Source organism: Jaculus jaculus, chromosome 10 (assembly GCF_020740685.1).
Source record: "Jaculus jaculus isolate mJacJac1 chromosome 10, mJacJac1.mat.Y.cur, whole genome shotgun sequence".
NCBI lineage: Eukaryota > Metazoa > Chordata > Mammalia > Rodentia > Dipodidae > Jaculus > Jaculus jaculus.
This window is the reverse complement of record NC_059111.1, coordinates 25,896,528-25,910,120: the sequence shown is the minus strand read 5'-3', so window position 1 is coordinate 25,910,120 and position 13,593 is coordinate 25,896,528. Positions and strand designations below refer to the sequence as shown.

The 13,593-nt window shown below is 55.6% G+C and overlaps 2 protein-coding genes across 4 annotated transcripts in view; one reads left to right on the top strand and one right to left on the bottom strand.

Annotated features, from left to right (window-relative positions):
• Positions 1 to 5,487, top strand: part of Adamts7 (ADAM metallopeptidase with thrombospondin type 1 motif 7) — a 48,737-nt gene extending 43,250 nt beyond the window's left edge. Inside the window, exons 21-24 of one of the 2 annotated variants that reach the window (XM_045160314.1) lie at positions 670 to 843; positions 937 to 1,083; positions 2,022 to 2,184; positions 5,085 to 5,487. In XM_045160314.1, the coding sequence (XP_045016249.1) occupies positions 670 to 843; positions 937 to 1,083; positions 2,022 to 2,184; positions 5,085 to 5,242 (642 nt within the window). In that variant the 3' untranslated portion in view covers positions 5,243 to 5,487. Of the gene's footprint in view, positions 1 to 669; positions 844 to 936; positions 1,084 to 2,021; positions 2,185 to 5,084 lie in introns of those variants that run through there. The other variant, XR_006639310.1, reaches the window with a different exon arrangement.
• A 1,973-nt stretch (positions 5,488 to 7,460) lies between these two features.
• The window catches only part of Tbc1d2b (TBC1 domain family member 2B), a 113,538-nt gene continuing 107,405 nt past the window's right edge, over positions 7,461 to 13,593 (bottom strand). For both annotated transcript variants that reach the window (XM_004660380.2, XM_045160293.1), the window contains exon 13: positions 7,461 to 10,585. In XM_004660380.2, coding sequence (XP_004660437.2) covers positions 10,393 to 10,585 — 193 coding nt within the window. In that variant the 3' untranslated portion in view covers positions 7,461 to 10,392. The remainder of the gene's footprint in view (positions 10,586 to 13,593) is intronic.

Below are 13,593 nucleotides of genomic sequence, written 5' to 3'. Positions count from 1 at the left end.
TACCTACATGTTTCTGTTTTTATTAAAATATTGTATTTATTTTAGAGACACAACAGAGAGAGAATGAATATGGGAGCACCGGGGCCTCTAGCCATTGCAGATGAACCCACGATGCATGCACTACCCTGTGCATCTGGCTTTATGTGGGTGCTGGGGAATCGAACCTAGGTCCTTTGGCTTTGCTGTCAAGCACCTTAGCTGCTAAGCCATCTCTCCAGTCCATGTTTTTGTTTTTGGTGTTTTTTTTTTTTTGTTTTTTTTTTTTTTTGCTGTTTTTGGAGGTAGGGTCTCACTGTAGCCCAGGCTGACCTGGAATTCCCTATGTAGTCTCAGGCTGGCCTCGAACTCTCAGCGATCCTCCTACCTCTCTGCCTTCCAAGTGCTGGGATTAAAGGTGTGCGCCACAATGCCCAGCTCTCCTCTCTCTCTCTCTCTCTCTGTGTGTGTGTATGAGAGAGAAAGCAAGAGAGACAATTGGCACGCCAGGGCCTCTAGTCACTGCATTGAACTCCCGACACGTGCGCCCCCTTGTGCGAATGTTCGACATTGTGCACTTGTGTCACTGTGCATCTGGCTTACGTGGGATCTGGAGAGGTGAACATGGGTCCTTAGGCTTCGCAGGCAAGCACCTTAACCTCCAAGCCTTCCTATGTGGTTTTTGATCTCCAGTGCTCCCGTAACTGTGGTGGAGGGTCCTCCACACGGGACGTGCAGTGTGTGGATGCAAGGGACCTTCGGCCTCTGCGGCCCTTCCATTGCCAGCCTGGGCCTGCCAAGCCACCTGCCCACCAGCCCTGTGGCACCCAACCCTGCCTCAGCTGGTATATCTCTTCCTGGAGGGAGGTGAGGCCTGGCTTTGTGGGGTGCGGGCTGAGGCGGGGGGGGGCCCTCTCCGACCCTGGCCGTGCCTGTCTGATGCCCCCTCTGCCATCCCAGTGTTCCGAGGCCTGTGGTGGTGGTGAGCAGCAGCGTCTGGTGACTTGCCCAGAGCCAGGCCTCTGTGAGGAGTCGCTGAGACCCAACGCCACGAGGCCCTGCAACACCCACCCCTGCACGCAGTGGGTCGTGGGGCCCTGGGGCCAGGTGAGCTTGGGTTCCCGCCCCACCACAGGGAGGAGCAGGAAGCAAGCTTCTGGTCTTTCGACATTGCAGAATGAGTTGTTGGGTGTGTGTGCTCTGCTGTGGTCACTGCAGATACTTCCATGATCAGATGAAGTCTTTACCCCCCTGCCAGGGAGAAGAAACAGATGGAAGGAAAATGGCTGTGTACCTGGATGTTGGGGGAAATGCTTTCTGAGGAGGGGACTTTGGGTTGAGACCCAAAGTGGGGGGGGGGGGCTGTTCAGTGATGCCAAGGAGAGGATAAAGAGAACAGCAAGTGTAGAGTCTTGAGGCAGGAGGTCATAAGGTGCCAGGCCCCAATGTTTTCGGGGAGGGAGCAGGAGATGGAGGTAGAGCCCTTGGGGAGGGAGGGGCAGGACAGTGTTCTGCCAGGCCCGTTTGGAGCTAGATGATTCTGGCTTCTTATCTGGGCCTGCCTTTAAGGACTTGCCCTAGTGGCTGCTGAGTGACTCTAGGCAGGTTGCTTTGCCTGCCTGTGGGTCACTGTTTTCCAATCTGTAAAATGGGAGCAGCGTGAGAGGGCTAAGTAAAGGAGGACAGTGAAGCTCGGGGTCGGCCCCACGTCAGCCCAGACGAAATGTGAGAGGAACACGCTGATTCGGGGTGGTGACACCCGGGCTGAGGATTTCCTGCCTTACCCTCGCTGCTGCACCGCACCGTGTGTCCCTTGGTCACTGTGATGTCTCATCCAAGTTCTTGCCCAGGCCTGTGGGGCAGGTCTGGTGTGAAGGGCTTTCCTTATGCCCACTGCAAGGGCAGATTCCATTAAGGAGACGGGGGTCCTTGAGAGGAAGGTCACTCTCTCACTTCCTGAAGGGGTTGGTCCTGCCCAGGGATGCCCTGGTCCTCCACTGTGAGGGCTGGACCGAGGGACACTCCCTTCATTTCTTCCCTTGCAGTGCTCAGCCCCTTGTGGTGGTGGCGTTCAGCGGCGTCTGGTCAAGTGTGTCAACACCCAGACGGGGTTGACTGAAGAAGACAGTGACCAGTGTGGCCATGAGGCCTGGCCTGAGAGCTCACGGCCATGTGGCACCGAGGACTGTGAGCTGGTCGAGCCTCCACGTGAGTGTCCCCACTCCTGGCTCCACGCTGTTAGCAAGGCAGAGAAGCAGGAAAATGACTGGGAACTGGGGATACATCCACTTACCACCCCCACTGTACTGGCCACTCTGTCCCTTGGGCACATGGTCTACAGTAGCCATGAGGTCTTAAGGTGCCAGGTCCAAGCAGCCTGTGCTGGCTATCAGCCGAGGGGAATCCCCGCCAAAGGGGCATCCTGCAGGAAGCTTCTCTAGCCTCGGGAGGCCAGAGCCCCCCAAGCTGTGATCTCAGGCAAACTCTTGGAGTCTCAGTTCCCACAGGATGTCCTTAGAGCTGTGTGGAGCCCCAGCCACCAGAAGGACCACCTGGAGTGAGGGTGGAATCACAGGAAAGACCCTTCCTTCCAGAGTCCTGCTGTTTCCAGAAGCTGGGGGTTTCCTGGCCAGCTGGGTCCTCCTGGCTGAAGGCCCTGAGCCGGAGGTTGCTCTGGACACTGCCTCTCCCCTTCCTGTGGCCCCAGCTGCCTCCAGCAGAGCTGAACACAGGAAAATGTGGCCACAGGGTTACACGTGGGCACCCTTACTTAGCCAGCTGCATGGCCTTGGGTTCCATTTCTCCTTCTGGGTCTTCATTTCCTCACGCATTGAGGAGGTAGAAGACGTCATCTTTGTTTAAGTCCTCAGGTTAGGTGCCTTCCCCTCTCTTGTGGCGGCCACTATTGTCCTCCATTGCAAAAGCAGGAAGGCTCTAAGGCCACCCCGGACAGCCAAGGGAATGCAGAGGCTTGACACCGTGAACAGCCGCACTCCTCTACTGGCTTGCTGCCCTGGTCCCATGACAGAGGCCGTGGCCTTCGGCTGGCCATGGTCAAGCTCACGGCTTTGGGAGGCCTCCATCTGCTTTCTTTCTCTGCTCAGCATGAACTTTTCTACCAGCAGCTGGCTTTTGGTGGCCCTCACTCAGGGCCAGAGTGGCCACTTTTGTGGCACGTTGTCTTTGCCTCCCGGCCAGGATGCCCTCCTGCCTCTAATCCCATTACTTCAAAGCTCTGGGGCCGGCAGGGAGGAATATGCCAGCCTGAGTTTGCTAAGCTACTCCTGCCTGCCCAGTCCCTGCCATGCCTTGGCATCCATCCTACAAGCCTCTCAGATGTCTCCTGGCACAGTTGAGCTGGGTACTGCCCCACACAGTGCTTGCCTTCAGGGTTGAGGGTGGCCGTGGCTCCTGAGTCCCTCACACCAGGCTCACGGCTGGCAGGGAGTTGGGACATTCTGGTCCCAGGTGTTGCACATGGGGAAAGTGCAGGGAACCGAGGGTCTGCTAGGGACAGACCTGGCTCAGGAGGCGCTGGCCTTTGCAAAGTCTCCAGGGTGAGGTGGGTCTATGGGGGTGGCTTAGGCTGCTGCCCCCAGTGAAGGAAGGGTGCCAAGCAAGGGGAAATCTTGGATTGTGAGACCTTGGGGTTTGCAGGATTTTTCTTTCTTTCTTTCTTTTTTTTTTTTATTCTACAGCAGGATTTTTTAAAAAATATTTTTATTTATTTGAGAGAGAGATACAGAAATAGGCAGGTAGAGAGAGAATGAGCGCCCCAGGGCCTCCAGCCACTACAAACGAACTCCAGATGCATGCGCCTCCTTGTGCATCTGGCTTGCCTGGGTCCTGGGGGGTCGAACCTGGGTCCTTTGACTTTGTAGGCAAGTGCCTAAACTGCTAAGCCATTTCTCTAGCCCTCCCAGAATGTTTTTTTTTCTTTCTTTCTTAAATTTATTTATTATTTGAGAGAGAGAGAATGGGTCCAGGATGTTTTGATGGTCTGTGGGACTGTGGAAATCCTGGAAACTCCAGGGTGTGTGGGTTAGGGTTAAGCACCCGATATGCTGGGTCACATCCATTTCCCTGTGGAGGTGGAGGTTTTTGTCAGAAGGAAACCTCCGCCGCAGTGGTGATGCCTGCCCCAGGTCACCCAGGGCCACTAATATGCAGGTAGACAGATGTAATTTGGAGCTGCTGCCTTCATAAAGTCAGGGTCGGAGGAGTCTGCCCTCTGCTGGGCCTGGGGCTAGTTGCGGCCCTCCTGTCGCTGCTCCTCCCGAGGGGGTGTGCTGGAGGGAGGGCCTGGGCGGCGGCGGCGGCAGCATTGGGAGCCAGGCCAGGGGTCTGGAGGAGAGCCATTTACCAGAATAGCTCTGCGTGGAGAACCCGCCAAGCCCGGGCACCTGACAAGCAGAAGGGCTTGCAGCACCCCTCCTCCCCTGGGGCCGACACCCAGGCTCTGGTGTCTACTGATGACCCGTGTGGCCTCAGCCAAGGCTCACTCTCTGGACTTTACTGCCCAGCTCAGTGGGTGGTTGACCTGCCAAAGCTAAGGCTGAGCATGTACTCTGTGTGTGTGTGTGGGGGGGGGGGTTGGCAGCAGAGGCCCACGGGGCGGGGTGAAGCGGGTAGGAATGGGGAAGGAGATGGATGCCTGCTGGGCTGAATAGCCGGGACTCCAAGGTGAGACCCCGGGCTAACAGGGATGAAGGTGGGGGCCATCACCCTTGGATAGGTTCTTTGCATTCTTTGGCTCCTCCTGGCCTGGGGTGGTTAGGGATGGAGCCTCAGGTCTTTTCTTCTAGAAACCTAGACCCAGCATCTCCAGTTCTGAGGGTATGCTAAGGACAGAGAGATGGACAGGGACAGCGATTGGCTGGGAGCCAAGGATTCTGAAAGTGGGGGGAACTTCTCCAGAACTGGGTCTCTGTCCCTGGGCTTTGGTTGCTTTGCTGGTCACCTTAAAGCTGTCGGGGGGTAGGAAGTGAAACATCACAAATAAAATCCCCAGGGAAGCACAGCACCCCCGCCCCCCGCTGCAGGCCTGATTTGGGGTGTCTTGCCCCCCCCCCCCGCCCCGGGCCTTGACGGCCCTCTTCTGTCTCCAGGCTGTGAGCGGGATCGCCTGTCCTTCGGTTTCTGTGAGACTCTACGCCTGCTGGGCCGCTGCCAGCTGCCCACCATCCGTGCCCAGTGCTGCCGCTCGTGTCCCCCGCTTGGCCGTGGGGCCCCCTCCAGAGGCCATCAGCGGGTAGCCCGGCGCTGACCAAAGGCCTGGCCCACTCCCGTGCCAGGATGCACAGATGGACTGAAGCACGCCACAGAGACCTCAGCGCCCCACCACGGGTTGCAGCGGAGCCTCGCTCCTCAAGCCCTAAAGGTGCTATAACACCCCCCCCTCCACCCCAAGCAACTGGCTGGGGGCTCCCCTCCCCCCTCAGAAAAGGTATTTTTTTATTCTAACAGTTTGTGCATTTATTATTTTACATAAATGAGCATTACCGTTTCAAACCGGCCTGTCTTTGTCTTGGACTTGGGGGTCTCTCCGAAATTATTCCCCCCCCCGCCCCTCCCCACTCCACTCTGACCCTTGCCTTCCTGGGGGGCAGATCAGCAGGTTTGGCACCGGAGAGGCCATGCAGAGAATGGCATCCAGCGTGGGCATGGAAGGTCCCCTAGTGGATGGGGGAGGGTGGTGGCTCCTAGGGTAGGCGTATCTGTAGAGGTTCGGGTAATTGGGGGTTAGGAAGGTCTTTGCCACGGGTGGTACAGCTTGGTAGAAGCCCAGGGAGTCCTGGTCCCTGTCCTCGCTACCATATCCCCGCCTGCTGTTTCCCACCGAGGTCCTCAGGTGTTTTTCACGGGGATGGAGCCGCATGCCCACCGGCAGCAGAATTCATGTCTGTCTCTGATACAATGGTGATGGGGTCAGAGTGCCTGTGGGCATCTGCCGAGTCCACTGATAGGGTGAAGGTGGGCTTGCAGGTGCTCTGAAGGGAGCTCTGGGCCTTGGCGATGAGAACAGAGGCTTTGCTGCCCTTCCAAGCGTGGCTTCTACCTGCCCCTTCTCTCTGGCTCGTGAGCCTTGGCCTTGGCTCCTTTACCATGTCCTCTTAAGTCCCCTTCCTGGAAGGTGTTATGCCACTTCTCCAAGCTTGGGCCATTGAGGTTCCTGAGGGCGGAGGGACACCTCCCATTCTACTCTTAGTCCCGAGGAGCAAGAGGCCCTTTGGGGCTAGGCTTGTGGGGCTCATCAGAGATCACGAGGCACTGTCAGATGGGACTTACTAAGCACTCTCTGGCCCAGGGCTCGCCCTACGTGGAAGGAGTAGGGAGAGTGGGAGCAGGGACTGCCGTCCCCAGGGATAACAGAGGGCATACGCCCAGCTACAGGACTCCCCATGTGCACACTGACCCAACCGGAACGTGGCCACTTTTCCGGTGAGGAGCCGAGAGCCGAGGGATGCGGCACCTAGCCCGAGGTGCATGCTCTGGGGATGCAGCCTTCACCTCCTCGTCTCTTGTTCTGAGCTCAGTGCTGCCCTTAAGCACTGGGCCTTTCTAACAAACAGCAAGAGGGCTCTGGGCAGGCTCACACGTGGCTTTGCCCAGTCTGGGCAGTCTGTTGGAGGTCATTTGGGAAAGTGAGTCATGGGGGCTTGCGTGCAATCCATGCACCATCGCGCCGAGGGCGGAGGCACGTGGGCTTGCTTCCTGCCTGTGTTTGCAGCAGCCCTGCTGATCAAGGAGGCCCTGGGGACCCAGAGTCTGAGTAATGGCTTCCCAGGGTTTTGCCCAATCTACCCCTCCGCCCCCCCGTGGCAGCTTCTCACAAGGGGCGAGGAACAGGACATGTCTTTGCTCCCAGTCCATATACAGGGACCAGCACCACAGCAGAGCCCTGGCGTCTCTGGCCCAGCCCTGTTACTACTGTTAGGCTGCGTGAGTACACGTGCTCACCGTTGCCGAATCCATGTTCTTCAAAAGGAGCAGCTTATCAGGTCCAGGCCTGTTCTGACCCAGTCCTGGCCAGAGCTGCCCTCCAGTCTCCCACTCCTCCCCCGTGGAGACATTTGGTCCTGATCATTCTTGTGTTTTTCCAATGGTGGCTGGGGGTGTCTCCAGGGGCAGCTGGGCCTTAGCTGTCAGTCCAGACAGGAGGCAAACAAGCTGTGACTCAGGCAGGATGTGCACAGCTGGGGGAGCAGGGTGCCTCCTTTTGGGGGGGGGACTTCACACACAGGCACTGACCCACCCGCTCCTGGTATTGCCCTCGGCCCTTGCCTGCAGCCTGGCTATAGTGGTCCAGGTCTACCACTGCCGACAAAGGCGTCACGTCCCTCCTGCCCCAATTGAAACGAAAGTCAGGGACACTCAGAATCACCAAGCTGGCAGAGTGGAGAGGTCTCTCTCCTAATAGCCACCCTGTGCCACCCTTGGGGTGGGCTCTGTCACAAACAACAACGGCACTTCGAGGCAGAACGTTATACACATTCATTTATTTCTTCCTTTACAATTCCAAAATCTTATCTGAAGAGAAGCACAGACACAAAGGTATGGCATGCAGGCCAGGGTCACATATCTGGCAGTGTGCCCTCAAGCTCTCCAGGTGCTCAGAAAGAGACTCCTCGGGCATACGTTGGCCTGGCATCCGGCGTCTGCCTTCAAGGACTTCCCCAGCCTGGCCCAGCTGCCCACACCCAGCGCAGGAAGCGGAGAGACAGCACTGTACAAAGCAACGGAGGACTCATGCAATGATGCAAACATTTAGCTAACAAAAACCGACGGGCTGTTGCTTGAGGAACTTCCTGTATCAAGGTAGCATGGCACCAGAGAAGCTTCCAGCCGTCGGAAGTCTTGGCTGCTACGGCCCAGATACCAGCTTGACTACACAAGGAGTACCTGGGGCTCCCTGGGGTGGGCAGGAGGGATTCAGTGACAGCCAAGGCTGGAGGGAAGGGTGGCACAGGAGGGGAGAACAAACTGAGACTCAGGTTTACATAAATACATACAAGGAAGTCATGCGCACAAAATAGAACTTGTTATATAAAATAGTTGTACGGAATCTAGAAAAACCTTGATAAAATAGTCTATAAAAATATAAACTGTAGTGAAAATATATAAAAGTATGAACAGGTTCTCTTCATAAAAAATGCCATCGGTTGAAGCACTGGCAGGTCCCCCCGGCTGGGCCGAGGAGGGTGGGGCGTTTGGGTTCCTCATGAGGCCCACTAGGTACACCAGCCAGTGCCTGGAGGCTGCATGCTGAGCAAAGTTTTGGGTCCCTTGCCAGAAGGGGCATTTGCCATGGTGGCCGGTGGAGGTGAGGGCACCTCAGGGGCGCTGTAGGGTAAGAACAGGTCTCGGTGACACAAGGTAATAGGAAATGGTAATGCAAAAAGTGGGGACCCATAGCTCTGGGATGAGCCCAACCCATCTGGTTCCCAGACCACAAGGTCAACCATTCCCTCTCAGTCCTCCGCACAGTGAGCCTTTGATTCCAGGGAGGACAGCCTCCAAGTGTCCTCAGTCCATTTCCTCCAGCACTGCTCTTTTGTGATGCAACCCGGCCACTGATGACAACTGCCTGGGAACGCTTCAGCTCCCAGCCCCCGTGGGGGCTTATTACTGGTGTTGGTATTGGAAATCAGAGCCTCGCCACGCTAGGCAAGGGCTCTGCTGCCGAGCCACCCTCTCAGCACTGAAGATGCCTTCTGATAGGGAACACAGGGCAGGGCAGGCCCGTTTCTGAGGGGAGCATTTCAGCCCCAGTACACACTTGGATCGGCATCTTCCAGGGGACACTGGCTTCGCAGCTGAGTGCAGCTCCTCGGTGGCTGCCCCAGCATGGGGTGTGAGGCTTCCCCACAGCTCCGTCCCAGCAGCTCAGAACAGCAAGATTACTGTTCAGTCTGGACAGTTTCTTGAAGAAGCCAGGCCTGAAGCATTCCCCAAGACACACTAGGATATATAAAACATTTCTGATACCTGGCAAGAGACAAAGGCTTTTGACTAAATATAGAGACCAGCTCCCTCTATGCAGTAAGAAATGAAGCGAACGTAAAAAAAGACAAGTTGAACCTAGTCTATAGTATGCTGAAAAATCAACTCAGCCATGAGACTGCTAGAAAGCTGACAGTAAAAATAACAGGAAAACAACTCATGGAAAAAGCACTTGAAACCGTCTTGCCTTTTAGTTCTTAGTCTGAGTGAGTTTATACTAATTATTTCCGATTTATTTCTAGGTAGTATAGGGTTGTTTCCCTTGTATTCCAATAATACTGTGACAGAAAATGTTTTCCCATGCTATCCACCCACCGGGGGTGGTCCAAGAGGGAGCCTTAATAACCTCCCTGCCCACAGAGCTTCTCTGGGCTTCAAACAGCTCTGACAAGCTAGAAGCACGGTGACCCCACATTCTTGCTGTGTGTGGACAAGGATGATCTGGACAGCGGTGAGACTGAGAGAGCTCACACAAGCCTTGTCCCCAAGCAGTGGTGCTCCCAAACCCTACTAGCGGCAGAGGAAACCCCAGAGCCCTGGACACCACGGGAAAGCTGTGGCTGCTGCCATCCAGGAAGCTCACCAGGCACGAGCCCGCGTCTTGCCAGGACACCTCCCAAAGCTTCTCTTGTCCACTCAGTCCAGTCACATTTGGAGAGAGGCTTCCACAGGTCACCTCTCAGGTAGGAAGAACTCTGCACAGAAGATCTCAGAGATGTGCCAGGCCCTGGGCAAGCTGGGCCACAGCAGCTGGCAATGAGAAATGGCTGCAGAGGTGCCCTCCCCAACAGGCAGGGTGGGAACCACTGTTCGACAGACTGTGCAATGGAGCAAAAACTAGTCCGAGAGCGAGTGTGGCTGGCAGCCCGAGGCCATCAGCAGCAGGCTCCCGGGCTTTCGAGGGAAGACCGTTTAGAACAAGGTTGGTGCTCAATTTTCTAATTTCCTTTTCACGCTGACCATGCGGCGGGCCTCTGGCTCTGCCACGCTCCGCTCCAGGGCTGCCCTAAGTGAGCAGGGCCGAGGCGGAGCGGCGTGCGGCGGGGGCGGGTGGCTGCAGAGTGGAACCCCCGCCCTGGCCCACGCTGTAAACGGGCTCTCGGGAACAGCCAGCTGCTGACCGTACAGCGAGTCACCAACCAGGCGGCAAGCAGCAAGCACAACCGTGACGCCTGCGACCCAATGTCTCGGCATGGAGGTGTCAGTAAACAGATCAGACCCCTGCCCCCAAGTGGGAATGACAAAGTGCAGCCTGGCTTTGGACATCCGCCTGGCGGATCCTCAGCGGTCGTCGCGGCTCCTACGTTCTGCCATCAAAGTGAGCAGAGATGTGCCTGCGGTTAACCCTTCCGGCACACTTTTTTTGGTTGGGATGGCAAGAAGAACAGCGAGCGCCCTGGGGTGGGTGTCCATTCAGGTGTCCTCCTCGTCGCTGACCAGCTCGCCTTTGTCAGGGCTGGCGTCCCGCTCGCGCAGGAAGTCCTCGCGGATGGCCTCCAGCTCGGTCAGCTCCAGCCGGACCTTCTCCAGGTGGTAGGCACGCCGGTTCCGGATCTGGCGCAGGGGGAAGGGGTTTAGGTCCCCAAAGGAGATGCTGATCAGCTTCCTGTCAGGACAGAGGGCAGGGTGAGCCTCAGCACCAGCTACAGACCCAGGGGGGGGAGAGGCACTGCCGTGTTGAGGGCTTGATGAAGGACGGTCACTGTGGAAGGCCAGGGTCACCTGCCAACAGAAGGGCCAGGAGGCCCAGTGGCTGAAGGGAAGGCCCTGAATGTGTGTCTGAACTCAGACTCCCTTTTCACTTAATTTCTCCTCTGCACACTGAGGGTAATGGCAGGGTCACGCCCACATGGTTCCCCGATTCAGGCACTGATGAGCCTGGTGTTTGCCAGGTGGCGGTGGGTGTTGATGAGCAAGTCCTCCGGACCAGCGAGTGTGAGGCAAGCCATGGCAAGGGCTCAGGATGTTGGTTTAGGGAGCAACAGACTGGGCACGGAGACATGCCCTAGTAAATCTGGTAATGATGCCAGACCCTGCGAACACCACGCTGGCCTACAAAGTCAAGAGGCGCACACAGCATGGTAAGGCGCTGACAATAGATGTTTCAAAGCTGTGACATCATGCTTTGAATCCCAGATCAGTGGTTTACTGAAGAAGGATTATTTTTTTTTTTGAGGTAGGGTCTCACTCTAGCCCAGGCTGACCTGGAATTTACTATGTAGTCTCAAGGTGGCCTCGAACTCACGGCAATCCTCCTACCTCTGCCTTCTGAGTGCTGGGATTAAAGGCATGCACCACCATGCCCAGCAAAGGATCTTTAAAATATATATTTTTTTATTTGCAGAGAGAGAGAGAGACAGAGAATGAAAATGGACACACCAGGGTCTCTATTCCCTGCAAAGGAAGTCCAGGTGCATGTACCACTGTGTGCATCCAGTTTTACATGGGTACTGGGGAATTGAACCTGTGTCAGTAGACTCTGCAGGCAAACACCTTAACCACTGAGCCATCTCTCCAGCCCCTGAAGAAGGATTTAAGAACTGTAAGGAAGCCTGATTCTACTCTCCAACACTCACAGGTTAGCCACATTGTCCCCTGGGTCACAAGAGGGGCCAGGCTCTTCCAGCACTGGGAGGCAGGCCCCTCCCAAACCTCATTTCTGCCAGCCTCAGCACACGGTCTTCCCAACAGCAGGGGCTCATCCCCTGCCTGTCAGCAGAGTCCTGTTCATGCGCAGGCTCAGAACAGGCTGCCGCGGGACAGATGTCAGGACTTCCTCCCTGTCTGTCAGAAGCAAACCACCTGCTCCTTGGCCACCTGGGCTACATGTGACATAACTGCGCAGAGGACGGACACACTAACCCATGTGGCTTCTCCTTTTTATATTTAGACATACTTTCCTTTTTTTAAAAAATTTTTTTTGGTTTATTTTTATTTACTTATTTGAGAGTGACAGACAGAGAAAGAGGCAGAGAGAGAGAGGGAGAGAATGGGCGCGCCAGGGCCTCCAGCCACTGCAGACGAATTCCAGATGCGTGCGCCCCCTTGTGCATCTGGCTAACATGGGACCTGGGGAATGGAGCCTCGAACCGGGGTCCTTAGGCTTCATAGGCAAGCACTTAACTGCTAAGCCATCTCTCCAGCCCAAGACATACTTTCTTATGAGGAGATGAAAGGTAAGAAAGGCCAGCTTTATTTGAAAGCAAAGTTACTGGTGTATTCTAAGACCAGGTAAGCACCAGAGGTTAGTGTAGTCCTGACCACAGTGTCCTGAATGTGGGACTCCCAGGTGCCACTTCATGCCCAGCTCTGCCGATCCCCAGATAAAATGCTGGCTGGAACTAGGCGTGGTGGCACACACCTTTAATCCCAGCACTCAGGATGCAGAGGTAGGAGGATAGCTGTGAATTCCAGGTCGGCCTGGGCTAGAGTGAGACCCTACCTCAAAAAACCAAAACAACACGGGCTCCAGTGTAAGTGTGGTGCAGGACGCCTGCAGCCTTAGCAGCATCCTGGTGAGGCCCCTGGGACTCATGAATGGTTTGGAAGCCCTGGTCAGATGGCCAGGACTTGATAAAGCACAGAGAAATCTGTACCAGGGCCTGCCACAAGGTGGCGCTGCAGGGTTGTGCAAGATGGAAGCTGCCAGCTCCGCCAGGTGGTGACAGGAAGGGGCCGGCTGGCTACAGAGGAGGGGTTCACCAGGCAGCCCTGACAGCCAGCACAAGGTTGTCATGGGTGGAGCATGTTTTGTTTCTGGACCCAAAATGCCCTCAATACAGCGTTAGTTGTCACCATGTGGGAGTTCATTCATTGTAAATCCTAATAATCTTGACCAAGGTGAAATTAACAAGCTCCCTCAAGGCTCAACCTAAACTTGGCAAACATTTCTCATGGGTCATTCTAGTACCAAGCTCCTGAACACTAAACTGCTCTAGCCAGAAATACTGGGTCTTCCAAGTTCAAATTTTCTACTCTCTTCAACCTGCCCTTTTCTCCATTAAAAAAAGAATTAAAAAATGTATTTTATTTATTTGAGAGAGAGAAAGAGGGAGGGAGGAAGGGGAGAAAGAGAGGGAGAATAGGTGTGTCAGGGCCTCTAGCCACTGAAAAGATACTCCAGATGCATGCGCCCCCTTATGCATCTGGCTTATATGGGTCCTGGAGACGCAAACTGGGATCATTTGGCTTTGCTGGCAAGCACCTTAACTGCTAAGCCATCTCTCCAGTCCTCTTCTCCATTTTTGAGGTCATTTCTCCAGGACGTCACCTCTCTTCTCTGGACCCCTCTAACAGCCACACTCCAATGCTCTCCCAGTCATCTCGTGCCTAATCCTGCAGGGACTTCCCCACACTCCTAGAAAGAAGCCCCAAGGCCACAGTCCACAAGAGCCGGGACAACCCAGCTCTGCGATGTTCCAGCCATGAGCACCGGCCAGGGTCCCTCCTGCTGCCCCCAAACACTCTCTTCCACACCTTTGTGTGCTGCCCGGAGGTGCATCTCAGCCTTGCCTGGCTCTCTCCCAGCCTGGGTTTCCTACTCATAGTATGGACCGGCTGAGGTCAAGTTCAAGAAGCTGTTCCTCATCTCTCATTTCAGTGCCTGACTCAACA